Below are 20054 nucleotides of genomic sequence, written 5' to 3'. Positions count from 1 at the left end.
AGGTGGGGCAGGGCCTTATACTGCTAGGTGAATACAGTCATCAGCGTACGCCATCTGGTGGAGGCAGTGAGGGAAGCTAGACTGGTGCTGGAGTGGCATTGATGGGCCAGCAGGGGGCAGTCTTCCTGCTAGACGAAACAGCAAACCAGGCCTTAGTGCAGTGACAAGGCCACTGCTACTTCCAAGACACTGGCCTTTGGATGAGATGTTAATATCGTGCTCCTGTCTCACTGTGGTCACTAAGGACCCAACAGTGCATGTCACAAAACACAGGGGAGATTCATGACAAAATGTAAACATCTCCAAGTCAAACTGGCTAAGTAAATCCTTTGCCTCGTACATGACCAGTTATGATGTAATAAAAAAGACTACACATGGAGTCACCAAAACCAGTAACAATATGTAAACATTGATGCAGTTTATTCAGATACGATCAAGCCTTATCACTTATCCGAACAATGCATAACAGCATTTCAGATTCTCACTACGAGCTCAGTACCCAGACGTCAGAAGCAGAATGCAGAAGCTGGCTGTAAGGGCAACGTAAGTGAGCTGGAGCAGATTCTCACAAGAAATGCGAACACAGGTGACGTATCGTCTATCCTTCAGACAGTCAATGAAATGCGTAGGCTGAAATATTGAGACACAGACATTATACAGACGTTCACACCTTCCAAGTGGAAGAACATGGTGTTATAAAAGGTGGCACCTAAAACAGCATTCCAAAACACAAGTGTCCATTCACATATTAACAGACATATTTCACTCATACAGCAGTAAATTGCACAGAAACACATATTATGTATTATTTGCATAGAAACATGTGCTAGACATTAATACTTGTTACCAAATTAATTCTAGATGTTGTGTGCTTTGCCCTTTACCCTTTGTGAGTAATGGATTGATGCAAATGTTACTTTTTCAGTATTTACAAAATACAGTTTGTCAGCTGCTAGAATTCACAGAAAAACTATGTTGTTTTGTAACTTTTAGTGCACAAACTGGTCTATTAAATGTACATGCACAAAAATATACTGAATGTGGCTAGTCTTTTCAAATAAAGTGACATGCTGAAATAACTATATACATATGTATATGAAGAGTATAAACTGTATGTTTTGAAGGGTGGGATGGACCTAAAATGTCAAATAAAATGTGCCAGAAGTCGACCAGTGTAAATCCTCCAATGTCCACTAGAGGGAAACCTCTACAAGCCATTCTCTTTCTTGCACCACTATGTAGCTCAGTATACTGAACTCTTAATATATCATTCAGTACTTAAAACACCAGAATCTATCTTTGTATGGCAGTAAAACAAAACAAAGCATTTACATAACTATTAAATGTACAATAATACAGGCCTCTTCAACAGGATTGTCAATACCAATTATATTTTGACTAAATGTAAAAAATGCTCACTGAATTTGTAGGAATAAAAACATTAACATGTCTGTTTTAGATTTTTGTGTGGGATTACTGGGACACTGAATAACAATGTTTGTTTCCTTTGAATTCTTGTTTATACAGGAGATAAAAGCCAAATCAAATATAAGAAGACTGTCACAAGAGATCACAGGCATACAACGAGTTAAAAAGCCTTGCAATAAAATTTAAGTCCAATTCTAGTCAATTACATTTTTGACTATACTGGTAACAACCTAAAACTGTATACAGTAAAATATCAGCTACTTTAAAACCCTCCATTGAGATTAACTGTAACTAATGTGTCCATTAGTTTGACGCGAAGCGCATGTATTCAATTACATACTATGTGAGTAAGGTCAGAAGAGCTGCACTGAATGACCAGAGGTGCAGTTTAAATGGCCACTGCTTTAGCTGGAGCGGTGTCGGCTTGCTGGACTCTCCTGTCCAGGAACTGCAGGTTGATTGGAGAGGCTGGTACCAGGAGAGTTCTAGTGATGGGCTTTACTGTGGTTCCCAGCGGGTCCGGACGCACCTCATAGTGTTTCATCAGCTGCAAGACAAAGGCCCGGGAGTAATGCAGACAACTTAAGAAACACAGATGGTACAATACTGAGCCACCATCAGCTGACAGGCTGAACTGTGCTCCACAAAACTGAACAGCATGACAGTTTCATCACATTATTGTCATTTAGCAATTTACATAGGTTATAGTTTTTTCTCACGTTACCCATTTATACAGCTGGGTATTTACTGAGGCAATTCTGGGTTAAGTGCCTTGCCCAAGGGTACAGCAGCAGTGCCCGAGCAGGGAATTGAACCTGCAACCTTTCGGTTTCGACTCCTGCTCCTTACCACTATGCCACACTGCCCTCATTGTAGGAGAAAATTTCATCTCGTCCCCCCTCTCCTACTTCACTAGAGTCTAATTCTTTTTTATCTTACACTCAAAGTCCATCTTCTAGGCAGTGCCCGGACAGTGTCTAACTCTCATTTTCCCTCACCAACAACAGGCCTTACTTTGTAACTTACGGCACACAAGTAGAATTGTTTTCTTCTCTACTCCCTCTCGGTTCTACTTCGAGATATCTCACAGCTGCATACCTTCCCCGTCTCTTTTTAGTTTCTGCTCACATGCATACAAAGTATAATAGGATGTATATATATTGTTTGTTTAAGGCTAACATATTGGATTGTCTGGTTCCCTTATACACTTCCAGACCTCAACATGCATAGTAGAGATAGAGTAAATGGCTGATATATCAATAACTTCAGTTAATATGTCAATAACTGTGGTTAATATAACAGTAATCATAGGTAATATGATAACTGTGATTAGTGTATAAAAAGCATTAAAAGGGGGGCAAAGTACCTCAACACGATTCAAATATTATACTGCATAAGCAAAAAGTCCAAGCTTAAGTGCTTTACAGTACAGTACAGTACTATGTCATTCATGCTGCACCATATTAGACCTTCCTTTATTTGGTCATACAGTATCATACGATGAGAGCTTTGTGAATGAATCAAGAGGTCTGAAACACAATAAAAACATGATTGTATCTCTGGTTTAATCAGCTTGTAATTGGAAAGCTCAGTAGCACTGCAAATATGGTGACGGGCTTTTGCTGAGGGTCAATTCTTTCAATCGGAATACATTTCAGACATTATAGTGAATAATTAACAGCCCCTTGATTGTCTTATCACTGTTGTATCTGGATAAGCTGGGTTTAATCAAAGTTCAAAGTCTAACTTACGCTACATTTTTCTTGAAATGCAGACAGCTAAACAGTGTGACCTAGCCAACAAAAACAGTCTGATATCGGTTACCACAGTGCAGAGCTTTTGCGCTGATTTACACTGTTGTCACAAATGACAAACTAGATGTTTGAAATGTATGATGACAATGGAGAGGCAAGTGGGCAAACTGCATGTTTAAAAAATAAAACATGGACTGCTCATTTAAATTTAAAATCAGACAGTTTGGATATCCAGAAGGCTGTCTCAGATTATGTAAAAAAAAAAAAAAGCAAAGCGGAAGAGCTGTGTCTTCAGATGTTTCTTGAATATACGGAGGGATTCGGCAGAATGGATGAAGGGTGGAAGTTCATCTCAGCATTGGGGGACAACGGGGGAGAAAGTTCTGGATAGTGATTTTGTGCCACAATGTGACAGGACCACCAGACACCTTTCGGTAGCAGAGCATAGTGGTCGGGAGGGAACATAGGCTGCACCCACTTATAATTCACCTGCCTTTGCGAGAACATCAACATCATAAGGATGTTTCTGGCAGGACTGTTTCAGAAAATCTTGATTTAACTACTCCAAACTGGAGTAATACATGTCTTGCATACTAGAATTCAGCGATAAATGATTCTGGCATCCATCCTACTCTCCTGTCTACACTGTTCTAATGTCTAGTGGGAGGTCAAGGTCAATAACCTTGTACTTACAACCCAATACAGGCTCCTTCTCTTGAGTCTATGCTAAAGGTGACTGGTATGGTGCATGTGTCCTGTCCTCTTGTGTATCTTTCATCAATAAATGCCATAAAGAGTTGTTCGTTGTTCAGTCTTTCTATTGAATCATTTTAATTTTCTATTTAAGCTAATGTTCAGAGTACTAATTTGTGAGGTCTTTCTTTCTGCTGGTTCATTGTTTCAAAGTGAGGTAATGTTCAGACCACTAATTGCTTGTTTCATTACCACTGATGGTACAATACTTAGCATCCATCAACTGGCAGGCTGAACTGTGCCCCACAAAACTGAACAACACAGGAAAATGATGACAGTTTCAGTTGCTAGGCAGAAAATCCAAGCTTAAGTGCATCACAGTACTGTGTTATGTCATTCATACTGCACCATATTCCACCTCCGTTTATTTGGTCATGCAGTATCATATGATGAGAGCTTTGTAAATGAATCAAGAGGTTTGAAACACAATCTCCCCCAATCTCTCCTCCTGTATTAGTTATAACACTAAGATAAAAGCCAGGGCTTCTGCCCACTCCTCAGCCTTGATTCTTCTAGACCTTTTTGCAGCCTTTGACCCAGTGTACCATACTCTACTTCTATCTACCCTGGCTATGATGGGGATGGTTGACACTGCTCTTCCTGGGACTCTCTTTTAGGGTGTCCTGGAACGGTGGGTTGTCTAGATCCCACAGCCAGTCTACTGGTGTCCCTCAAGAATCTGCTCTCGCCCCCCTCCTTTTCTCTCTTTACATGCAACCTCTCGGCTCTGCCATCTCCTCCCGTGGCTTTTTGTGCCACTTCTATGCTGATGACAGGCAACTCCTCCTGTCTTTTCCTGTTGCTCATTTAACTTGAATGGATACACTTATGCTCTGTTGTGTTGGGACTCGCTCTGGATAGGAGTGTCTACTGAATGCATGTAATGTAGTTACTACTGAACCACTAGTGATAGGAAAAAATAAGGCTTCTTGATGCACTTAATGAGTGGAGGTGGCATGTACTGGTCTGAGCCAATCAAAATGTGTTTTTTTTCACCCCACAGCAAAACATTATGATTGAACAAGTGAGGCATTTATGATGTTTGGTAGTTCCATCAATTCACGACAACTCACTCACAGAACACTACAAAAAGCACTGCCACAGAAGTTACATAGATTCTGACCCAACAGCTGATCCTGGATCAGAACTTACATTGCTGACACTGGACCACCAGTGGGGGCAGAAAGTACGTAGAAGCATGAGTTTGTGACCACCTACAGCACCTTGCTCAGTAGTATGTGCCATAAAAGAGGAGGTGACCCTGCTCTTACCCGGGACAGGATGAGGTACATCTCCAGCTCTGCCACCCTCTTGCCCAGACAGGCTCGTATCCCAAATCCAAAGGGCACGGAGCCGAAGGGGTGCTGCCGATTTTTCTCCTCCCCACCTCGGAGCCAACGCTCTGGCCGAAAGGCGTAGGGCTGCGAGAAGTGCTTCTCATCATACGACACCGCGTAGTGGCACAAGTGGAACAGCGTCTAAGGACAGAGGACACAGGTCTGGCTGAATTTGGAGAAGGAAGTGGCTGGCCACCAAAAATACATAAATACAGCCTGCTGCCAGTCCTCTTATTTCAGCTACACTGTTTCCAATAGCCTATGGGAAGCCAGTACTGTTATATGGCTCACTTTTTTGGGGAAGATGTAATCGCCAACCACAATCTCACTGTCAACGGTGATGCGAGCATTTCCTGGTACCACTGGGTACAATCTGTGGAGAGAGAAACAGGCATTAAGTCACAAGGGATGAAATATATGGCATATGTGGTTTGTTATCAGCACCTTCACAAGCAAAAACACAAAATTTGACCCATAATTCATGTCATTTCAACTTTTACATTTTTACATTATTGGCATTCAGCAGGAGTAACTGAGGAGTAACAGTAAGAAAAGTTAAAAAAAAAAATTTATGTGATCTTCCAAAGTGAGTTTTGTATGTGTTGATATACATTGTGGATATACAAGTGGATATACATTAATTCCCTTTTAAGGCACCAAATCAACTCATATTTCTCACACATAATTCTCCGCATCATCTCTAATCTGAAAATGGCTACGTAAATGGAACACAGTTTCTGACACTGCATTCAAAAGGCAGAGCACCACAAAACGTCTCTCCGCAGACCTGGTGGGAAGTGAAGTCCAGAGCCGGTGGTCCTGGAGTATATTTAACTAGCCCTCACAACAGTTGCTGTGTGAAACATTTTTCATTTTTTTGCCGCTTGGATGCTGCCCTGGTTCTGCAAGAAACTACGGTAAGGATGATGAATCGGTAACAGGGCCTACCGCAGGGTTTCCTTCACAATGGCCTTCAGCCAGGGCATCCTGGCGATGTCATCGCTGGTGGGCACCTGGTCCCCCGGGCAGACACTGCTCACCTCCTTGTGAAGCTTCTCCTGAATGTCTGGCTCCCGGGCCAGGTGGTACAGTGCCCAGGAGATGGTGTTAGACGTCTGGGGGAGACACACATTCACACAGCTGTGATGTCCAATGTTCAGCAAGGGACCTGAGCTTCAATGATATTAGTGAGGAGAATCTCACACACACATGCTCACACTCACTGGTATGGGAGTGATGTTAGCCTGGTCTGACACTGTTGCTCATTTAACTTGAATGGATGCACTTATGTTCTATATGTGCTGGAAGTCGCTCTGGATAAGAGGAGCTGCCAAATGCATGTAATGTAATGTAATATGCCTATACTCAGTTAGAGGCCCTGTGTGAATGAGGGAATGAAGACATGCAGCAGGCGACACCTGGGTGATTCCTCCACTATTTCCTGTGCTTTACAAGCTGAAGGAAGAGCCAGCTATAACATAAGACCGTTTCAGAGAGGATGGTCAACTCCCATTCCCTCCAGTGTTAGTAAGGACCCTCTGTCATACTTCTTGTCCATCCTTCAAATTCCTTGTCAGGCAGTGACTTCTCATATGCCTTTTCCCAGGGTGATACCCCATACTGCATCTACCTTACCTTACACAATCTAAAGCACCTATTTGTACAGATCAGTGCAGTAGTGTCTTGTACTATGGTCGCTAATCTCTAGATTTGATCAACACTCTGCCACCCAACACCCAACGCAAACATTAGTATTACGTACTTGGCAGGCAACCCAACCAAGGGTGACTAACACAGCTCATATTTCACACACTGAACCACTTAATGTTGCACACTTTTTTTTAAGCACATAAATCTTTTTTCAGAGGCCCAGTGCCCTACAGCACAGCTACACCACTCCACTGTTTCTCACTGCTCTGTGCTGTAAGCTGAAGTCCCGCTGCGCCCTGGTGAGGGGACAGTGACATCGTCAGCCCCACCCCCCTCTCACCGTGTCCACCCCTGCCAGCAGCAGCTCCGTGATGCTCCCCAGGACCTCGGTGACAGACATCTGCTCGCTGACCAGCAGGTGGGTCAGGTACTCCCCCTCTATCGGCTCGCCATTTTCCACCTTCTTCTGGATCTCAGTGATCTTCTGCTCCACCAGCTCCTGGGCTGAGATCAGAGGACACAGATTCAAACACAACAAGCAGGGACGCCCAGTGCCAATCACAGTCTTTTCTGTTAATTTATCACTTTTAGTGCTGGAGATCAAAATAATTATGGATGTCTTTGGTATCAACAGAAAATCACATACATAGTATTAATTATGTGACCTTGTTAACAGCAGAAAAACCTTGTAAATGTTGTGAATCACATGTGTACTATATAAGTACTATATAACTTTAAAACATTCAGAGGACTGTATAATTTGATCCTACTTTATGAGCCAGCAACCAGTATATTCCAGTGATATCATTTTTCCCCCCTGTACTAGTTAGACTTCTCCAGCAGGTGGGGGAAACCATGATATTTGAGACTCTTCAGAGCCAAGCCTAATGGGAACTTGTGTAATCTGACTCCAGGAAAGAACAATGCAGATAATTGTGAGTGCTGGTCCCGAAACACCTACACGACTTTTATAACTCCTATCAGACAACAAAGTAAATGTGACAAAGGGGTAAAAGAAGGCTGTAGGGGCCAGGGTTTGGTGGGAAAACCTTTTTACACACTCACCAACTTTAAAGAGGTGGTCCCAGACAGCTACAAAGTGCTTCCAGAAGGGCAGGTAAGGCCAAACGGACTTGGGGAAGAGCACAATGATGGGGGACAGCCGGAACATTTCGCCCACGGAGAAGATGAACTTCTGGGTCTCCTCCGGAACCTGTTCGTTCAGGCAGCCCATACGGGTTTCGAACAGCACTGAGCAGATCCCTTCAAGATAACCACAGTGTGAGAATGAGGGTAACACAATGCTACATGTACACACCACCCAAGGTGGGTCTATGGCAAAAATCAAACTTAGGGAAAGTGTATGGTTGGTTGTTCCAAACCTTTATTCGTCACGCTTTTGATGGTCCTTGACTTGGTGTGTGCTTAAAAACCTCACTCCAATTTCAAATGGTTTGTGACAAATTTAAAACATTTTTAAACCTCCAATTCTACCCCCATGTGACAGGATAACAGTAAACATACTGACAATTTTGCAAACTGTAACACAAAAGGGTTCAGAGCAGCATAATCAAGTCCCATTCTTCATCATGTCCACACCTATCGCTTTCTGGTATACAAGTAAGGAAGTGTGACGTAAGTACAACGTGCACATGGTTTTGCAATCAGACTATTCATCATTCCAGATTCAGAGCACATCCAAGCTAAATACAGAATAAAGATTGCTAAATGGCCGCCCCATTGTGTATGGGCTTGAGCAAACATGTTTAATACTGACATTCTGTAAAAGACCTGCTTATCTTATTACACTGTTAAAATTCCAATGTGATACAATAATGCTACTGTATTGTATTCATATGAAGAAGTAATAACATGAAAAATAATGTAACACACCACATGTAGAAGTATGTATTAATTTGTATATATGCATAAGTGTCATGCCAAACTTAAAGCCGGTGAGCATATCCATAATGCTCAATTTTCATTTCGTCTGACCATGTGGCACGCTTCCAGCTGTCATTCAGATGTGGGTTTGCAAATTTAAGTTGTCTGTTTTAGTGGCTTGCTCTCGAAAGAGGCTTATTACTTGCAACTGATCCATGATTCTGCTCAAAATAAACGTTCTCAGCCGAACATCTCCAGACCTCAATCCAAGCATTCATGTAGAGTTAGAATTCAAGATAGCAGGTCATGAACCAAAAAATTCTAAACAATCGAGAGTAATGGTCAAAAATTCCCCCTCAGACGTTACAGAACCTCAAACAACTACTAGTATAGTCCATGCCAGAGGTTCAGATGAAATATTTAACCCTCAGGTTTTACGCAATACAACATGTTATTTTGGAACAATATGACTTGCTTTGTGAGATGATATTAAGATTAAACAGTAAAATGTGTTAAGTGGAAAAAGATATATATTTATTGTCGCACTTTGACTAGGTCTAATATGTAGTAACTATGTCTCCTTCACTGTCATCATTGCTTTAATACACATTCCACTGTAGTGAGATGAAAAGAGAAGGCCCAGCTGACAGAACGTCCAAGGGTCAACTGGCTTCCTGTACTGCAGTGTCTGCAACCACTACCCTCAGGGAAGACAATGCATGAGTTTATAGCCTCACAAGACACATGATGTAATTATACACCCAACTGGGGTACTCACACCTGGCTATTATCAACCTAACCAAGGACAGTGAAACAATGGCGTATCTAATCAATCTCCAGGGCCAAGGCTGCCTGATATATTTCTTCAAGGACGGCTTTCTTACAGATACATACTATTAGAAGGTTGTCTCAATGTCATAATCTGCCCATCTAGGATTGTATGTCGTTGACCTACAAGGTTCATTTTATGTCACTCAACCTTGACACTTTGATCTCAAATCCCAGTTAAACGCAGGTACTTGGAGTGAGTGTCAAAGAGGGCACCAATGTGGCACAATGGATATTGAACTGGTTTTGTACCAGCTATGTGTCCTGAGCTGTGTAAAGCTATTATACTTATTCCTTCACAACAATTGTATGTTGCAGAAATAAAAAAAAATATGTTACAGATATTAAAAGGCAACCAAGAGTGTTTTCTGAAGAACAATGAGTAGGTTACCTTACAATTTTCACAAATTTTAACAAGCATGGTGAAGTAGAGCTTGAAGTAGTCTCAATTTCACTTGTTGGATGTATAAAGCACACCTAGCCATTGGTCCACTCAAGGCTGAACAATAAATGTTTAGTAGATCCAACTAAGCCATTCCCTCCGAGTTCATTTTTTCTGTACAAATCAACCTATGTGCGTTTTACAGTCACCTGGCAATCACCTCTCAGTCTACTGCACCCTTACCTTCAAATGCGAATTTGTAGAGCTCCCCTGCCAAGTCGTTCACCATGACCCCGTCTCCCTCCGTCTCTCTGAGCCAGTCCACTTTGTGGATGAAGTCGGTCACCACCTGATTGATGGCACTTGTGTACGTGGACACGTGCTTCGGCTTCAGCATCCTGGGGTTCAGAATGCTCCTGATCCGCTGCCACTCTGCACCCATCCTGAAACAATCGACCAATGAGCACTCAGCACACCCTTCAGCGTCAGCGTGACTTCAGAAACACGTGTGGAAAGAACACTCCTCTCCTTCTATAAATTACATTACATTACATTACATAACATGCATTTAGCAGATGCTCTTATCCAGAGCGACTTCCAGCACAATAGAACGCAAGCGTACCCATTCAAGCTGAATGAGCAACAGTGTCAGACCAGGCTAATAGTGACGTCATGTTCGCAACTGATCCGAGTCTTTTGAATGGCTCTTTGGTACAAATGAAGGGATCCAATTCTTTTTATCATTGCGTACAAATTTCACTGCCTGCCCTAAATTCACTTAGTGTAGCATAGAGCAGGAGCTGTAACCAAATGGTTGCTGGTTTGATCCCCACACAGAGAGAGAGAGAAAGACAGAGAAAGAGACAGAGACAGATTGACACACAATTGACAATTTACAATTGGCATTTAGTCCAAGGAAGAGGTGGTGAAGGCTCTCCTACACACCCTATCACAAGTTAACATGAGCAAATTAGAACTGGCAATAAATGTTTTGGGACAGGATCTGTACAGACATGCCAACCACTTGCTGGAACTCTTTGTTTTTAATGCGTAGTCTGGGTTTTTCACAAACAGCAACCACTTCTCAGTAATCAGGGTCTGGGTGATCCTTACAACTGCAGCAGAGCACCCATGCCTTAACTTGCACAAATGCTTGAATTCTTACTCAAGTAACATTATTAATATTTTATCTCACCAAATGTAATTTTTGGCTCAAGACTATGAGTGGCAATACAGTAGCCAAGGAAATCTGTTTTTTTGTGTGTTTTACCTTTTTGCTGCAACCATGTCTTTTGCATTCACAGGTCTCTCTTAATACATATGAGTGTGACATCCACTCCGCCATCTTAAGACACCTCTCTGTCACTTTATTAAAGTGAGGGCACTTTCACGTATGCTGCTTACCAGTGAGGCAAAACTCTACTCACACACAACTACTGACAACTGCACGAAGCAGACACTGACTACCAGAGTCAGAGGATATGAATACAAGAATGAGTTTAAGTGGCTGAACACTGAGAAAATGTCGCTGCGAGTTTGCATATGAAAGCATGAGACAGCGTGTTGACTCACTCGGTGAGAGGACCATAGGCCTGTTTTCGTAACTCCCTGTAACCCCTCCAATGGGGCATGTCTGTGCGGACGGGGTGGCGGCCCTCCTGCCTCAGCACCTGCTCGATGAGGTCAGCGCTGGCCACGTTCACGATCACCAGCGGCCCGTACTTCGACTTCCACAGCGGGCCGTAGATCTTGTTGTGCTCGATCTGGGATAAACATGCTTAAATTGTTTACCTTGACACAGACACAGGTAGCCAGGACACCCTCACAATAAAAGAGATAAAATGACATGCATTTTGGTGTTAACAGTATATTAATTACTTTCCCCACCTATCCACTGACCTCTGATCTTGTCAGTTTTTTTCATGAATTCTGACTTGATATTCATTTTTAATATACAGAATTTTAGTTTTTAGATTTCAAGCAATGCAAACAAAATATTATAAAACAACTAAATGTAACATATATTACAGTAATAAATATAATAGGAGTAATAGGAGAAACAAGAGAGGCAGAAAAGGACAGAAGAAAGGAAAGATGGAAAGTAAAAAGACTGGTGAGGTATTTCACTATTATTGGTGAAAAGGTTTGTATTTTTTCAGTACAAGGAAAATCAATTTGAGTAAAAAATAATTGAGAAAAGGTTGTCATATTTTCTAATTTTTTTTTTTCATTTCAGTCCCACAGAAATAACTTAAGAGTATGCACTGGATAAGACCCCTTGAACAATTGTAGGTGGGTCTGCCAATTTTCATTTCAACAGCATGGCGTAGGACATGCCTTGTTGTCTGCCTCAATACTGAGCCTGAGCGCTCATTTGCACCTTTAAAACAACCTGTAGTTTTGATCAAGTTCCTAATCGAGTTATGCAGCTGCAAATCCATTTACAAAACCCAAAAATGTAAACATTTGTCTCCTTTTAAATATCAATTAACTTTTAAAATATTTTTAAACACGTTTAAAGTATTGGTATTACTAAATATTTATTACAGAATTACCTAATTGTAATGAAACATGAGCTAAACATTAATTGTATCGTGATCCTAGTTAATTACCAGATGATGTAGAATCATGGTAGATCATATAGTAAATATAGTGTTGACATAAATGATATATCAATATGTATTTCCAAAATAATGCCTTAAAGAACCTAACTGACGATTTAAATAACGACCTGCTTGCAGGTTAGACGAAAGCTCCAGATGCAATTTGAAATCAACTTGCCTTCGGGGCAGTAAGCTACACAGTCAGCTAGCAACAACTATTATACTAGCCACGTAATAAAAGAATACACACCTGCATTTGATGGGTTATCGGGAAGTATCCTTTACCGAAAAGCCAATATAAAGACGTCAAAAAACTGGGTCCATGCAGTTCGTCCATTGTTTTTAATTTGTTACTGCCACTCAGGACTGTATGCGTGGAGGAATCTCGTCGGCTTTCCACATTATAGAACGACGATGACGCCCTCTTTATTCCCGTATTAGTTTCCATTCGGCTGGCCCAGATGAACAATCCGGTTCGAGAAAAACACTTGGAGAACATTTTCTTGCAACCAGCAGTGTTATTACTAAAGAAAAAACAAAGATTCGCAGACTTCAGTGTCTTGCTGTGGCAGCGGTCCTCTGCCTGCGTTGCACTGGCCTCTTGTTCACAGTGGCTGTGGCAGGTTACAAGCCAGCTCCTGCGGCGTTCGCCTCTGAACTACAGTAAACCCGCTCTTTATCCTCGATTTTCTGCTGAACTTTACAGCCTGTAACAGCGGAAATTGCACCCCCACGCACGGTATCAATTGGCTACTCGGAAGGCTACAGTGAAGGTCCCAGCAGGATATCACGTTCTTCTACTGAACTGTTTTACGTGCAGCATATCTATTTGTATCATGTGTCGTACTCTTTACTTGATGTTTTTATAGATAAAATGGCTAAGATATTATAACTAGCACCGTGTCGAGGACATAAACCTGTTGTTCTGAGGCTATCAGAGTCGTTGTTTCAACGAGTGCAGTTTCAAGTTTCAGTTACAAGTAACATGGCAGTGTAACACATCGTATCTTGAAATGGGATATGCCCTACCTCAACATATAACATGATGACAGGCATACTTACCGTCCCAATATCTGGCTAAATCTTAATAATGCTCTCGTAAAGATCTCGCAAAAAAAAAAAAAAAAAAAAAAAAATCTAGAGGACTACTTATTTATTGGTTAGCCTACTTGTCGATGAAAATTTAGATTTGTTAGCGCATTAATGTATGTATTATCTATTTATCTAATGTTAATTCAACTCTTATTCATAGCTGGCCTTCACATCTGGGCAGAACATTTTTGAGAGACGTGGAAAAAAGGAAAGCAATTTTCTTCAGAACACATCATGTCCAAATCAGCAAAGGAAGACGGAAATTAAATATCCTGTATAGGCAGAAAGAAAGAAAGGATTGAAACAGAATTAAGAACTAGTGCTTGTACATATATGTTGTGCACGCTGATAAGCTTTACATATTTGTATATACTTTAGCTTTTATATTAAAAACATGGACAAAGACACCACGTCCAGTCTTCTGATCAAAAATTCTGGGATCCTCACAGCTAAGTAATAAGGACAATATTCCATCTTTTATAATGGTTAAGGTCTATAGAGACTCACATGCCTAAACCCAGTTTTTATGCAACAGCTCAGTAGCTGTTATCACAATGAATCCCATTGATCAATAAGCATACCAGCTACCAGCAATCTCTCCTTTTACGACAACTGAATTGATTAACATTTAGCTTTAAAAATGGTGCAATGTGACACAACCCAAAGTCTACACTCCTCACAGAGTGAAGTACGAGTGATAGAGTATGTGAGCAAAGAAACACCCTTGAACACAACATTAAAACTAACATGACCTCATCAGAATCAATGATCGTAGCAAAAATAACAAAATGAGAACAAATGGGCTGACAAGTCTTTTAAAATCTTTATTCATTAATACATTTTCAACACATACTCCAACAGGTCACTAAGGCTCAGTTCCAGAAGTTCCATTGATCTAAGCGTGCTAACACTGACATGGTTCTATTCTGTGGGCGGCATCTCCAGGCAAAACTTCTCTGTGTTTTACCTGACACTTCCATTTCTCTGAATTTGGACTGGTCTCAACGTTTGCTATTCATCCATTTTAAACCGTAATTTTGGCAGCAGAAGGTCCACCCATAAAAGCTGTCCCCCTACTTTTAGTTGCCACTTTGTAACAACTGGGGAATGGCCCTTTACATATAAGCATGTCCTATTCTAAATTATAGATATGGCCAAGTATCAACCCCATCTGATTATAACACAACCAGTGAGGGAAGTCTGAAAAATGACAAGAAATGATAAGGCTTCTATGATAAAAATATACAGATAGATCAGCAAAAGCCTTTAGTTAATCTAAAGACAATGGTGTGTAGATTGTCATGTTAACCAGAGGCACTAGAACGAAACTGATTTAATCACTTTAGCAGCTGACGGTCAACAGTTCACCAAAACCACATCTGTTGCCTTTCTATATCTGAAGCAGAAGTCTGTTGGTCTTATCTGTAAATACCAGAAAAATAAATAATCATTAACTAGACAGATTCAAGTATTGCAGGTTTCAAGCGCCAAAAGCAAAGAACAACAATCGGGAAGACACATAATGTCATTGACCGGCACCTTTATCTGAATTTTATTACTCAAAAAATGACTTTAAGTTCAAGTAGTGCACTGGTTTATTAAGATAAACATCACTGATATGCTATGACCAGCACAGGGGCTAAAAACTTTCAAAGTTTCCATTAAATCAGACAGTTTCATTTCGGAACATATCTAAAGTAGTTGATACTCTGAAAATAAACTACTTCTCCTCCTTCCCATATTTAAGAGAGGAAAGATACTGTTGCTGGCTGACTTCAGGAGGCATTTATACTGTAGTAACTATGTAAGGCAAAAGCTTAAGGCTCAATCCATTATCAATTAAACACTGAAAACATTTCTCCAAAGTCAAGCACAGAGAAGCCTATACTGGTGCTGTGATATGGTCAAAAGAAATTGAACAACCTCCAATAACATTACCTAAACACTACAAAACTCATGTTTCCAGTTCTCAACTGTGACTCCTAACAATTCCGTAGGCAAAAAACAACGATTAACTGAATATATCGTTAAATTTTGATTTGCTGTTAAAGGAATGAGATTCTCACAGCTTTCATTCCCTGTCGCTCCAGAGGCACAATTGAGATGTTAAGCTAACGTAGTGACTGAAATAGAACATATTTAACAGATCATTGTTTGGAATGTCACTGACAATGTGCACATTCCAACAGGAAAAAAAAAAATTCCAACAGCATTCCTAGCTGTCCATCTCAAATTTCAGCCTGGAAAAGGCATCACATTTAAGGTGACGAGGCCAGTAGAGCCACCTCATCTCCCTCATGCTCTCTCTCTCCCTCGCTCACTCCCTCTCTCTGCACAGGTCCCCGGGCTCAGTCATCGTCACTGTCACTTCCAGACTCACTGAGCTGCAAGTCGTTTTCTGCGTACAAAAACATCAGACAGGAAGAGGAAGTATGACTCAAATTACTGTGATAATGCATTAGCATACCTGTTGTACAGCTTTTGGATATATCCTGCTGAGTACTTCAGCAGTTCTCAATAGTCTGTTCTTAAGAATGGACAGATTTGCATTGCATACGCCCATTTAAATGAGAACAGTGTAATACTATTACATCCAATAAAAATAATGAGTACTGCTTGTAAACGTTTAACCAAAGGCTCAGAAACAGGTGTAGAGTCATACAGGCCAAGGGAGGAAAACAGCCCAATTTTATAGAAAAAATGTGAAGTTTTTCCAAAGTTTGTGCCAAAAATGTTTTGTTTTTTTATTTCTAGCATTTCAACAGGATGGCCACAGCAGTGTCGAATCTGTACTCACTGAGTGTGCTCATGTAGTGGCCGCCTCCAGCCTCCTCAGTGCGGCTGTGCGAGGCGGTGACAATAGGCATGCTGGGATTGGGGCCAGTGAAGGGGTTGGCACCAGAGGGCACTCCATGTCGGGGCTGGGCCTCGTCCTCCGAGTCGCTGCTGCTGCTGGAGCTGTCTTCACTGCTGGAGGAGGAGCTCCTGGAGTCCGAGGAGCTGTCCCCGCTGCTCATCTGGTCCATCACACGGGCCTCCGCCATCAGCTCTGCATGACAGGACCATGTTTATTTTACATGCCTAAACCTCACATCCATACCCTGTAACCCCATAAACTCTGAGTCCACCTTTCCCCCTCTGAATACCATCTTTTTATCTCAAAGTAGAGTATAAATGAAGTTTTGTTGAGTGATAAGAAAATACATGTCCTATACTTGCAATATATAATTCACACGTTGGACACATTTCCGATGGACACAACCAAACTGTAATAATTACCTATATGCCTTTAACATTTTTTCCATGCAGTTAGAGTAACACTGAGATAGTTTCAGCTAACCACACTGTAGCAAAACGGACTTGTAGAGCCAAGAAAAACAAGCTGAGGGGGAATTTTGACTACAGACAGAGTAAATACACTCTTATGTCTTGATGTCAAACAAATGGCCTTTTACTGGGGGGTCTGGGCTAGCTCACGGGAAATTCAGTTCAATTACCTCTCTCAATGTCATCCATGGGAGAGCCAGGGGACATCTTTTCTTTGGGAGGGGAGTTCTTGGAGCCAGACGGGGCCTTACTGCCTCCGCCACTTCCACTTTTCATCTGCTGGCTCAGCCGACTGGTGTGCTGCTCCATACGGGAATGGATCTTACTGCTTCCCTCAGCTCTGAGATCAAAGAGTAAAAGTAAATGTAAATATCTTCATCATGCAGATGACTCTAGACCAGTGGAATACAGACGGTCGGCCAGTGTGTCAAATTATCTTTTTTTTTTTTGTATCTTTCAGGATGGACGAGTTACACTTACCCCCTCAGTGCCAATGGGACCTTTCACAGTTTGGGTGGGGATAATGAAATGAACTCTCAAGAACATTAGCACTGATTTATAAATTTTACTTAAGTTACTTCATTTCATTTTTAGAAAAGCAACAACAAATATAATTACCACCAAGTACATATTCAATCAGTGGTCTGATTCTGTTTGGATAACGTTTTCTATGTTTGGATATCTTTTTTATGTTCTCCATGGGACTCCACCTAACATAATGGTTCTCCAACCCTTTGACATCTGATCAAACATTTGTCTTTTTCTATGAAAAAAAAAAACTCAGTGAAGTACCTTGTGAAAATTAGTAAAGTGCCATATTCTGTTCTCGTACTCTAATTGCTTCCCAAATGCTTATACCCCTAACCCTCAATATACTCATCATCACTGATAACCCACCTGTCTGTCCAACTGATCTCTGATTGAGGAATACCTGACAAGAATTCAGGATTCTGTGAACCTGGTCGAGACCATAATCTCTCTCATCTTCTCTTTTTTATCTGCTGTCCTTGAATATTGATCAGTCCTGTCCTGCTGAGAGTCCTGCTGGCTTGATGTACACTGGGCTTCAAAAGATCTCCTTTCCACCCACCTGGTCTTTTTGACTGCAATGTTGCTGTTGAGCTTCTCCAGGCGGTATTCGCCGGTGTCGTGGTTCACAATAAGGATGCATTCCTTCATATAGGGCCTCTTGGAACCTTTGAACACAGTCACCGGAGCAGTTGACCCCTATGGAGATTTTGTAAAATGAAGACAATTTAGTTTGTTATAGCCAGTGACTAATGTGTTTATAAACATTAATAAATGAATTAAGTGTACTAGAAAACCAAAAATTGCGTACCTCAAGATTTGGCAAAGTAATCGTCACCTGTTCCCCTTTGCCCACCTCGAGCTCCCCCTCGCATGCAGTGTCAATGGACGCTGGTTTGAAGTCATCTGCGTTTTAAGTATGTCAATTAGAATTGCGTGCACAACGAACCCAAGTGATCACTGTATCGCGCATAATCCAGGACGAGAAGGTTTTATTACAGAACGCCGTCCTTTTTACGTTTGAATGTGGTGAAAAAAAACACCGAGAGAAGCGTTAAATCGCACATTTTATTTTGCTGGATGTTGTTTTTAATTGCACCACCAGAGGGTGCTGCGGCCCCACTATTTTCTCTTCTACTTCCGAGATTGAACCCAAGACTCAATGGACTGGCAAAAAATCGCTTCAAAATGGTTCCCTAATTTCAGCAATTATACAAACACTTAATACAAGATGTTACCAGTTTAACCCAGCCTCGCCTAATACTTAATAAAACAGCTATATTGCGGAGGAAAAAACCCAACGGTATCAATAATTTTAATGAAAATTCACTCAGTTAGCTAGCCAACGTTAGCAAGCTATGACTGCTTGCGAGCGAGCGAGCTGGCCTTTCACAAGCCTGAGAGTAACTAGATAAGTCTTGTTAAAACCACAAAACGTTAGCCATAAAATATGGAATCATCACATCATGGAATCCTTTACAAACTTAATTACTCACACTATCAGAAGTAACCAACATTAAGTAAGACATCATTAAAATGTGCTACTTACATCGCACCGTGTGGAATGCGCTTTTAGGCTGTTTCTCGAACGATTCACCTAATTTGAGAATATGTTCTTGATTGTCAAAGTTTGAGTAAGCTGCTCCATTCATTCTAACAAAAGTTTGCTACCATATGCTACCAACATGTAACTTTTCACTTCCATTCGATACCATCTAAGGCAGTATAGGCCACCTCACTTCTCAACCTGCGGTTGTCATTTTCTTTATTGTGATTGGTTGGGTCTTTTCCAAAAGCCATCGTTCGGGCCTCTCCTATTGTCTGATTCATTCAAACGACAGTCAATCAACGCTTTTCCGATTTCAGGCGGAAGTGGATTCCTCCTGCTTCAGTCATAGAGATCCATGAAAGTCACATGACCTGAATTTTGAGTGGACTGAGATAAGCGCGAATTCTTCATCTGGCATTCTCAACGCATTAGACTATGATTGGACCAACTACTCAATGCGAACACGTTTGAGCCAATAGTGGTGACATGCGTTGAGAGTTTGTTGGAAAAAAAAAAAACAATGAAGTGGACAAAAGCAAGAAAAACATATATTTGCTAATCTGAAAATAAAGCCACCACTAACGTTACAAATACAAGGGCAGAAATGTCTGTTGTTGAAATAATAATGTCGTAATGCATATTATAAGACAATCTCTAAGCAATGGAGCAGACACGGAAAAGCAAAAAGGAAATAAAACAAAAACAAAAATCTATTTAAAAATATAGCCCAGGGCATTATTCATTGACATGCAGAGAATATTATCTCTCACGTTAAATATGAAATATCTTTCACATGCTATTTACGAAAGATAAGTAGTCTGTGTGTCTAAGCCACGATTTCGTACTTGCAGCCGTCGCAGTTTAATGACATAGCGTTGCTTTAGAAACTGCTAACGCACCCTCCGCTATTGGAGAAAATACACAAACTGTCATGCTGTG

At 41.1% G+C, this 20054-nt stretch overlaps 2 protein-coding genes across 2 annotated transcripts; both read right to left on the bottom strand.

Moving 5' to 3' along the window:
• Positions 1–1701: 1701 nt before the first annotated feature.
• On the bottom strand, positions 1702–13272 carry si:dkey-91i10.3 (cytochrome P450). Its single transcript, XM_036545223.1, has 9 exons — positions 12870–13272; positions 11589–11779; positions 10260–10459; positions 7988–8185; positions 7263–7426; positions 6221–6387; positions 5564–5645; positions 5207–5413; positions 1702–1975 (listed from the first exon to the last, which is right to left on the bottom strand). Exons 1-9 carry the CDS (start codon positions 13116–13118, stop codon positions 1817–1819), a joined length of 1617 nt encoding a protein of 538 aa, XP_036401116.1. The 5' UTR covers positions 13119–13272; the 3' UTR covers positions 1702–1816.
• Positions 13273–14518: 1246 nt separating this feature from the next.
• eaf2 (ELL associated factor 2) lies at positions 14519–19313 on the bottom strand. The gene is made up of 6 exons (XM_036545486.1): positions 19116–19313; positions 18378–18472; positions 18129–18265; positions 17209–17378; positions 16509–16760; positions 14519–16109 (listed from the first exon to the last, which is right to left on the bottom strand). Exons 1-6 carry the CDS (start codon positions 19216–19218, stop codon positions 16060–16062), a joined length of 807 nt encoding a protein of 268 aa, XP_036401379.1. The 5' UTR covers positions 19219–19313; the 3' UTR covers positions 14519–16059.
• Between the last annotated feature and the right edge of the window lie 741 nt (positions 19314–20054).

Source organism: Megalops cyprinoides, chromosome 14 (genome assembly GCF_013368585.1).
Source record: "Megalops cyprinoides isolate fMegCyp1 chromosome 14, fMegCyp1.pri, whole genome shotgun sequence".
Lineage (NCBI taxonomy): Eukaryota > Metazoa > Chordata > Actinopteri > Elopiformes > Megalopidae > Megalops > Megalops cyprinoides.
Note: the sequence above shows the minus strand (reverse complement) of the source record. Positions and strands in the feature narration are given on the sequence as shown.

Coding starts and splice junctions, on each gene's coding strand:
- si:dkey-91i10.3 (XM_036545223.1), bottom strand. CDS start 13,118: ATGTTCTCCAAGTGTTTTTCTCGAACCGGATTGTTCATCTGGGCCAGC. Junction 10,460..11,588: donor GCCTATGGTCCTCTCACCGA/GTGAGTCAACAC, acceptor CGATTGTTTCAG/GATGGGTGCAGAGTGGCAGC. Junction 6,388..7,262: donor TGCTGGCAGGGGTGGACACG/GTGAGAGGGGGG, acceptor TGTCTCCCCCAG/ACGTCTAACACCATCTCCTG.
- eaf2 (XM_036545486.1), bottom strand. CDS start 19,218: ATGAATGGAGCAGCTTACTCAAACTTTGACAATCAAGAACATATTCTC. Junction 18,473..19,115: donor CGCATTCCACACGGTGCGAT/GTAAGTAGCACA, acceptor CTTAAAACGCAG/ATGACTTCAAACCAGCGTCC. Junction 17,379..18,128: donor ATTGCAGTCAAAAAGACCAG/GTGGGTGGAAAG, acceptor CTTTGATCTCAG/AGCTGAGGGAAGCAGTAAGA.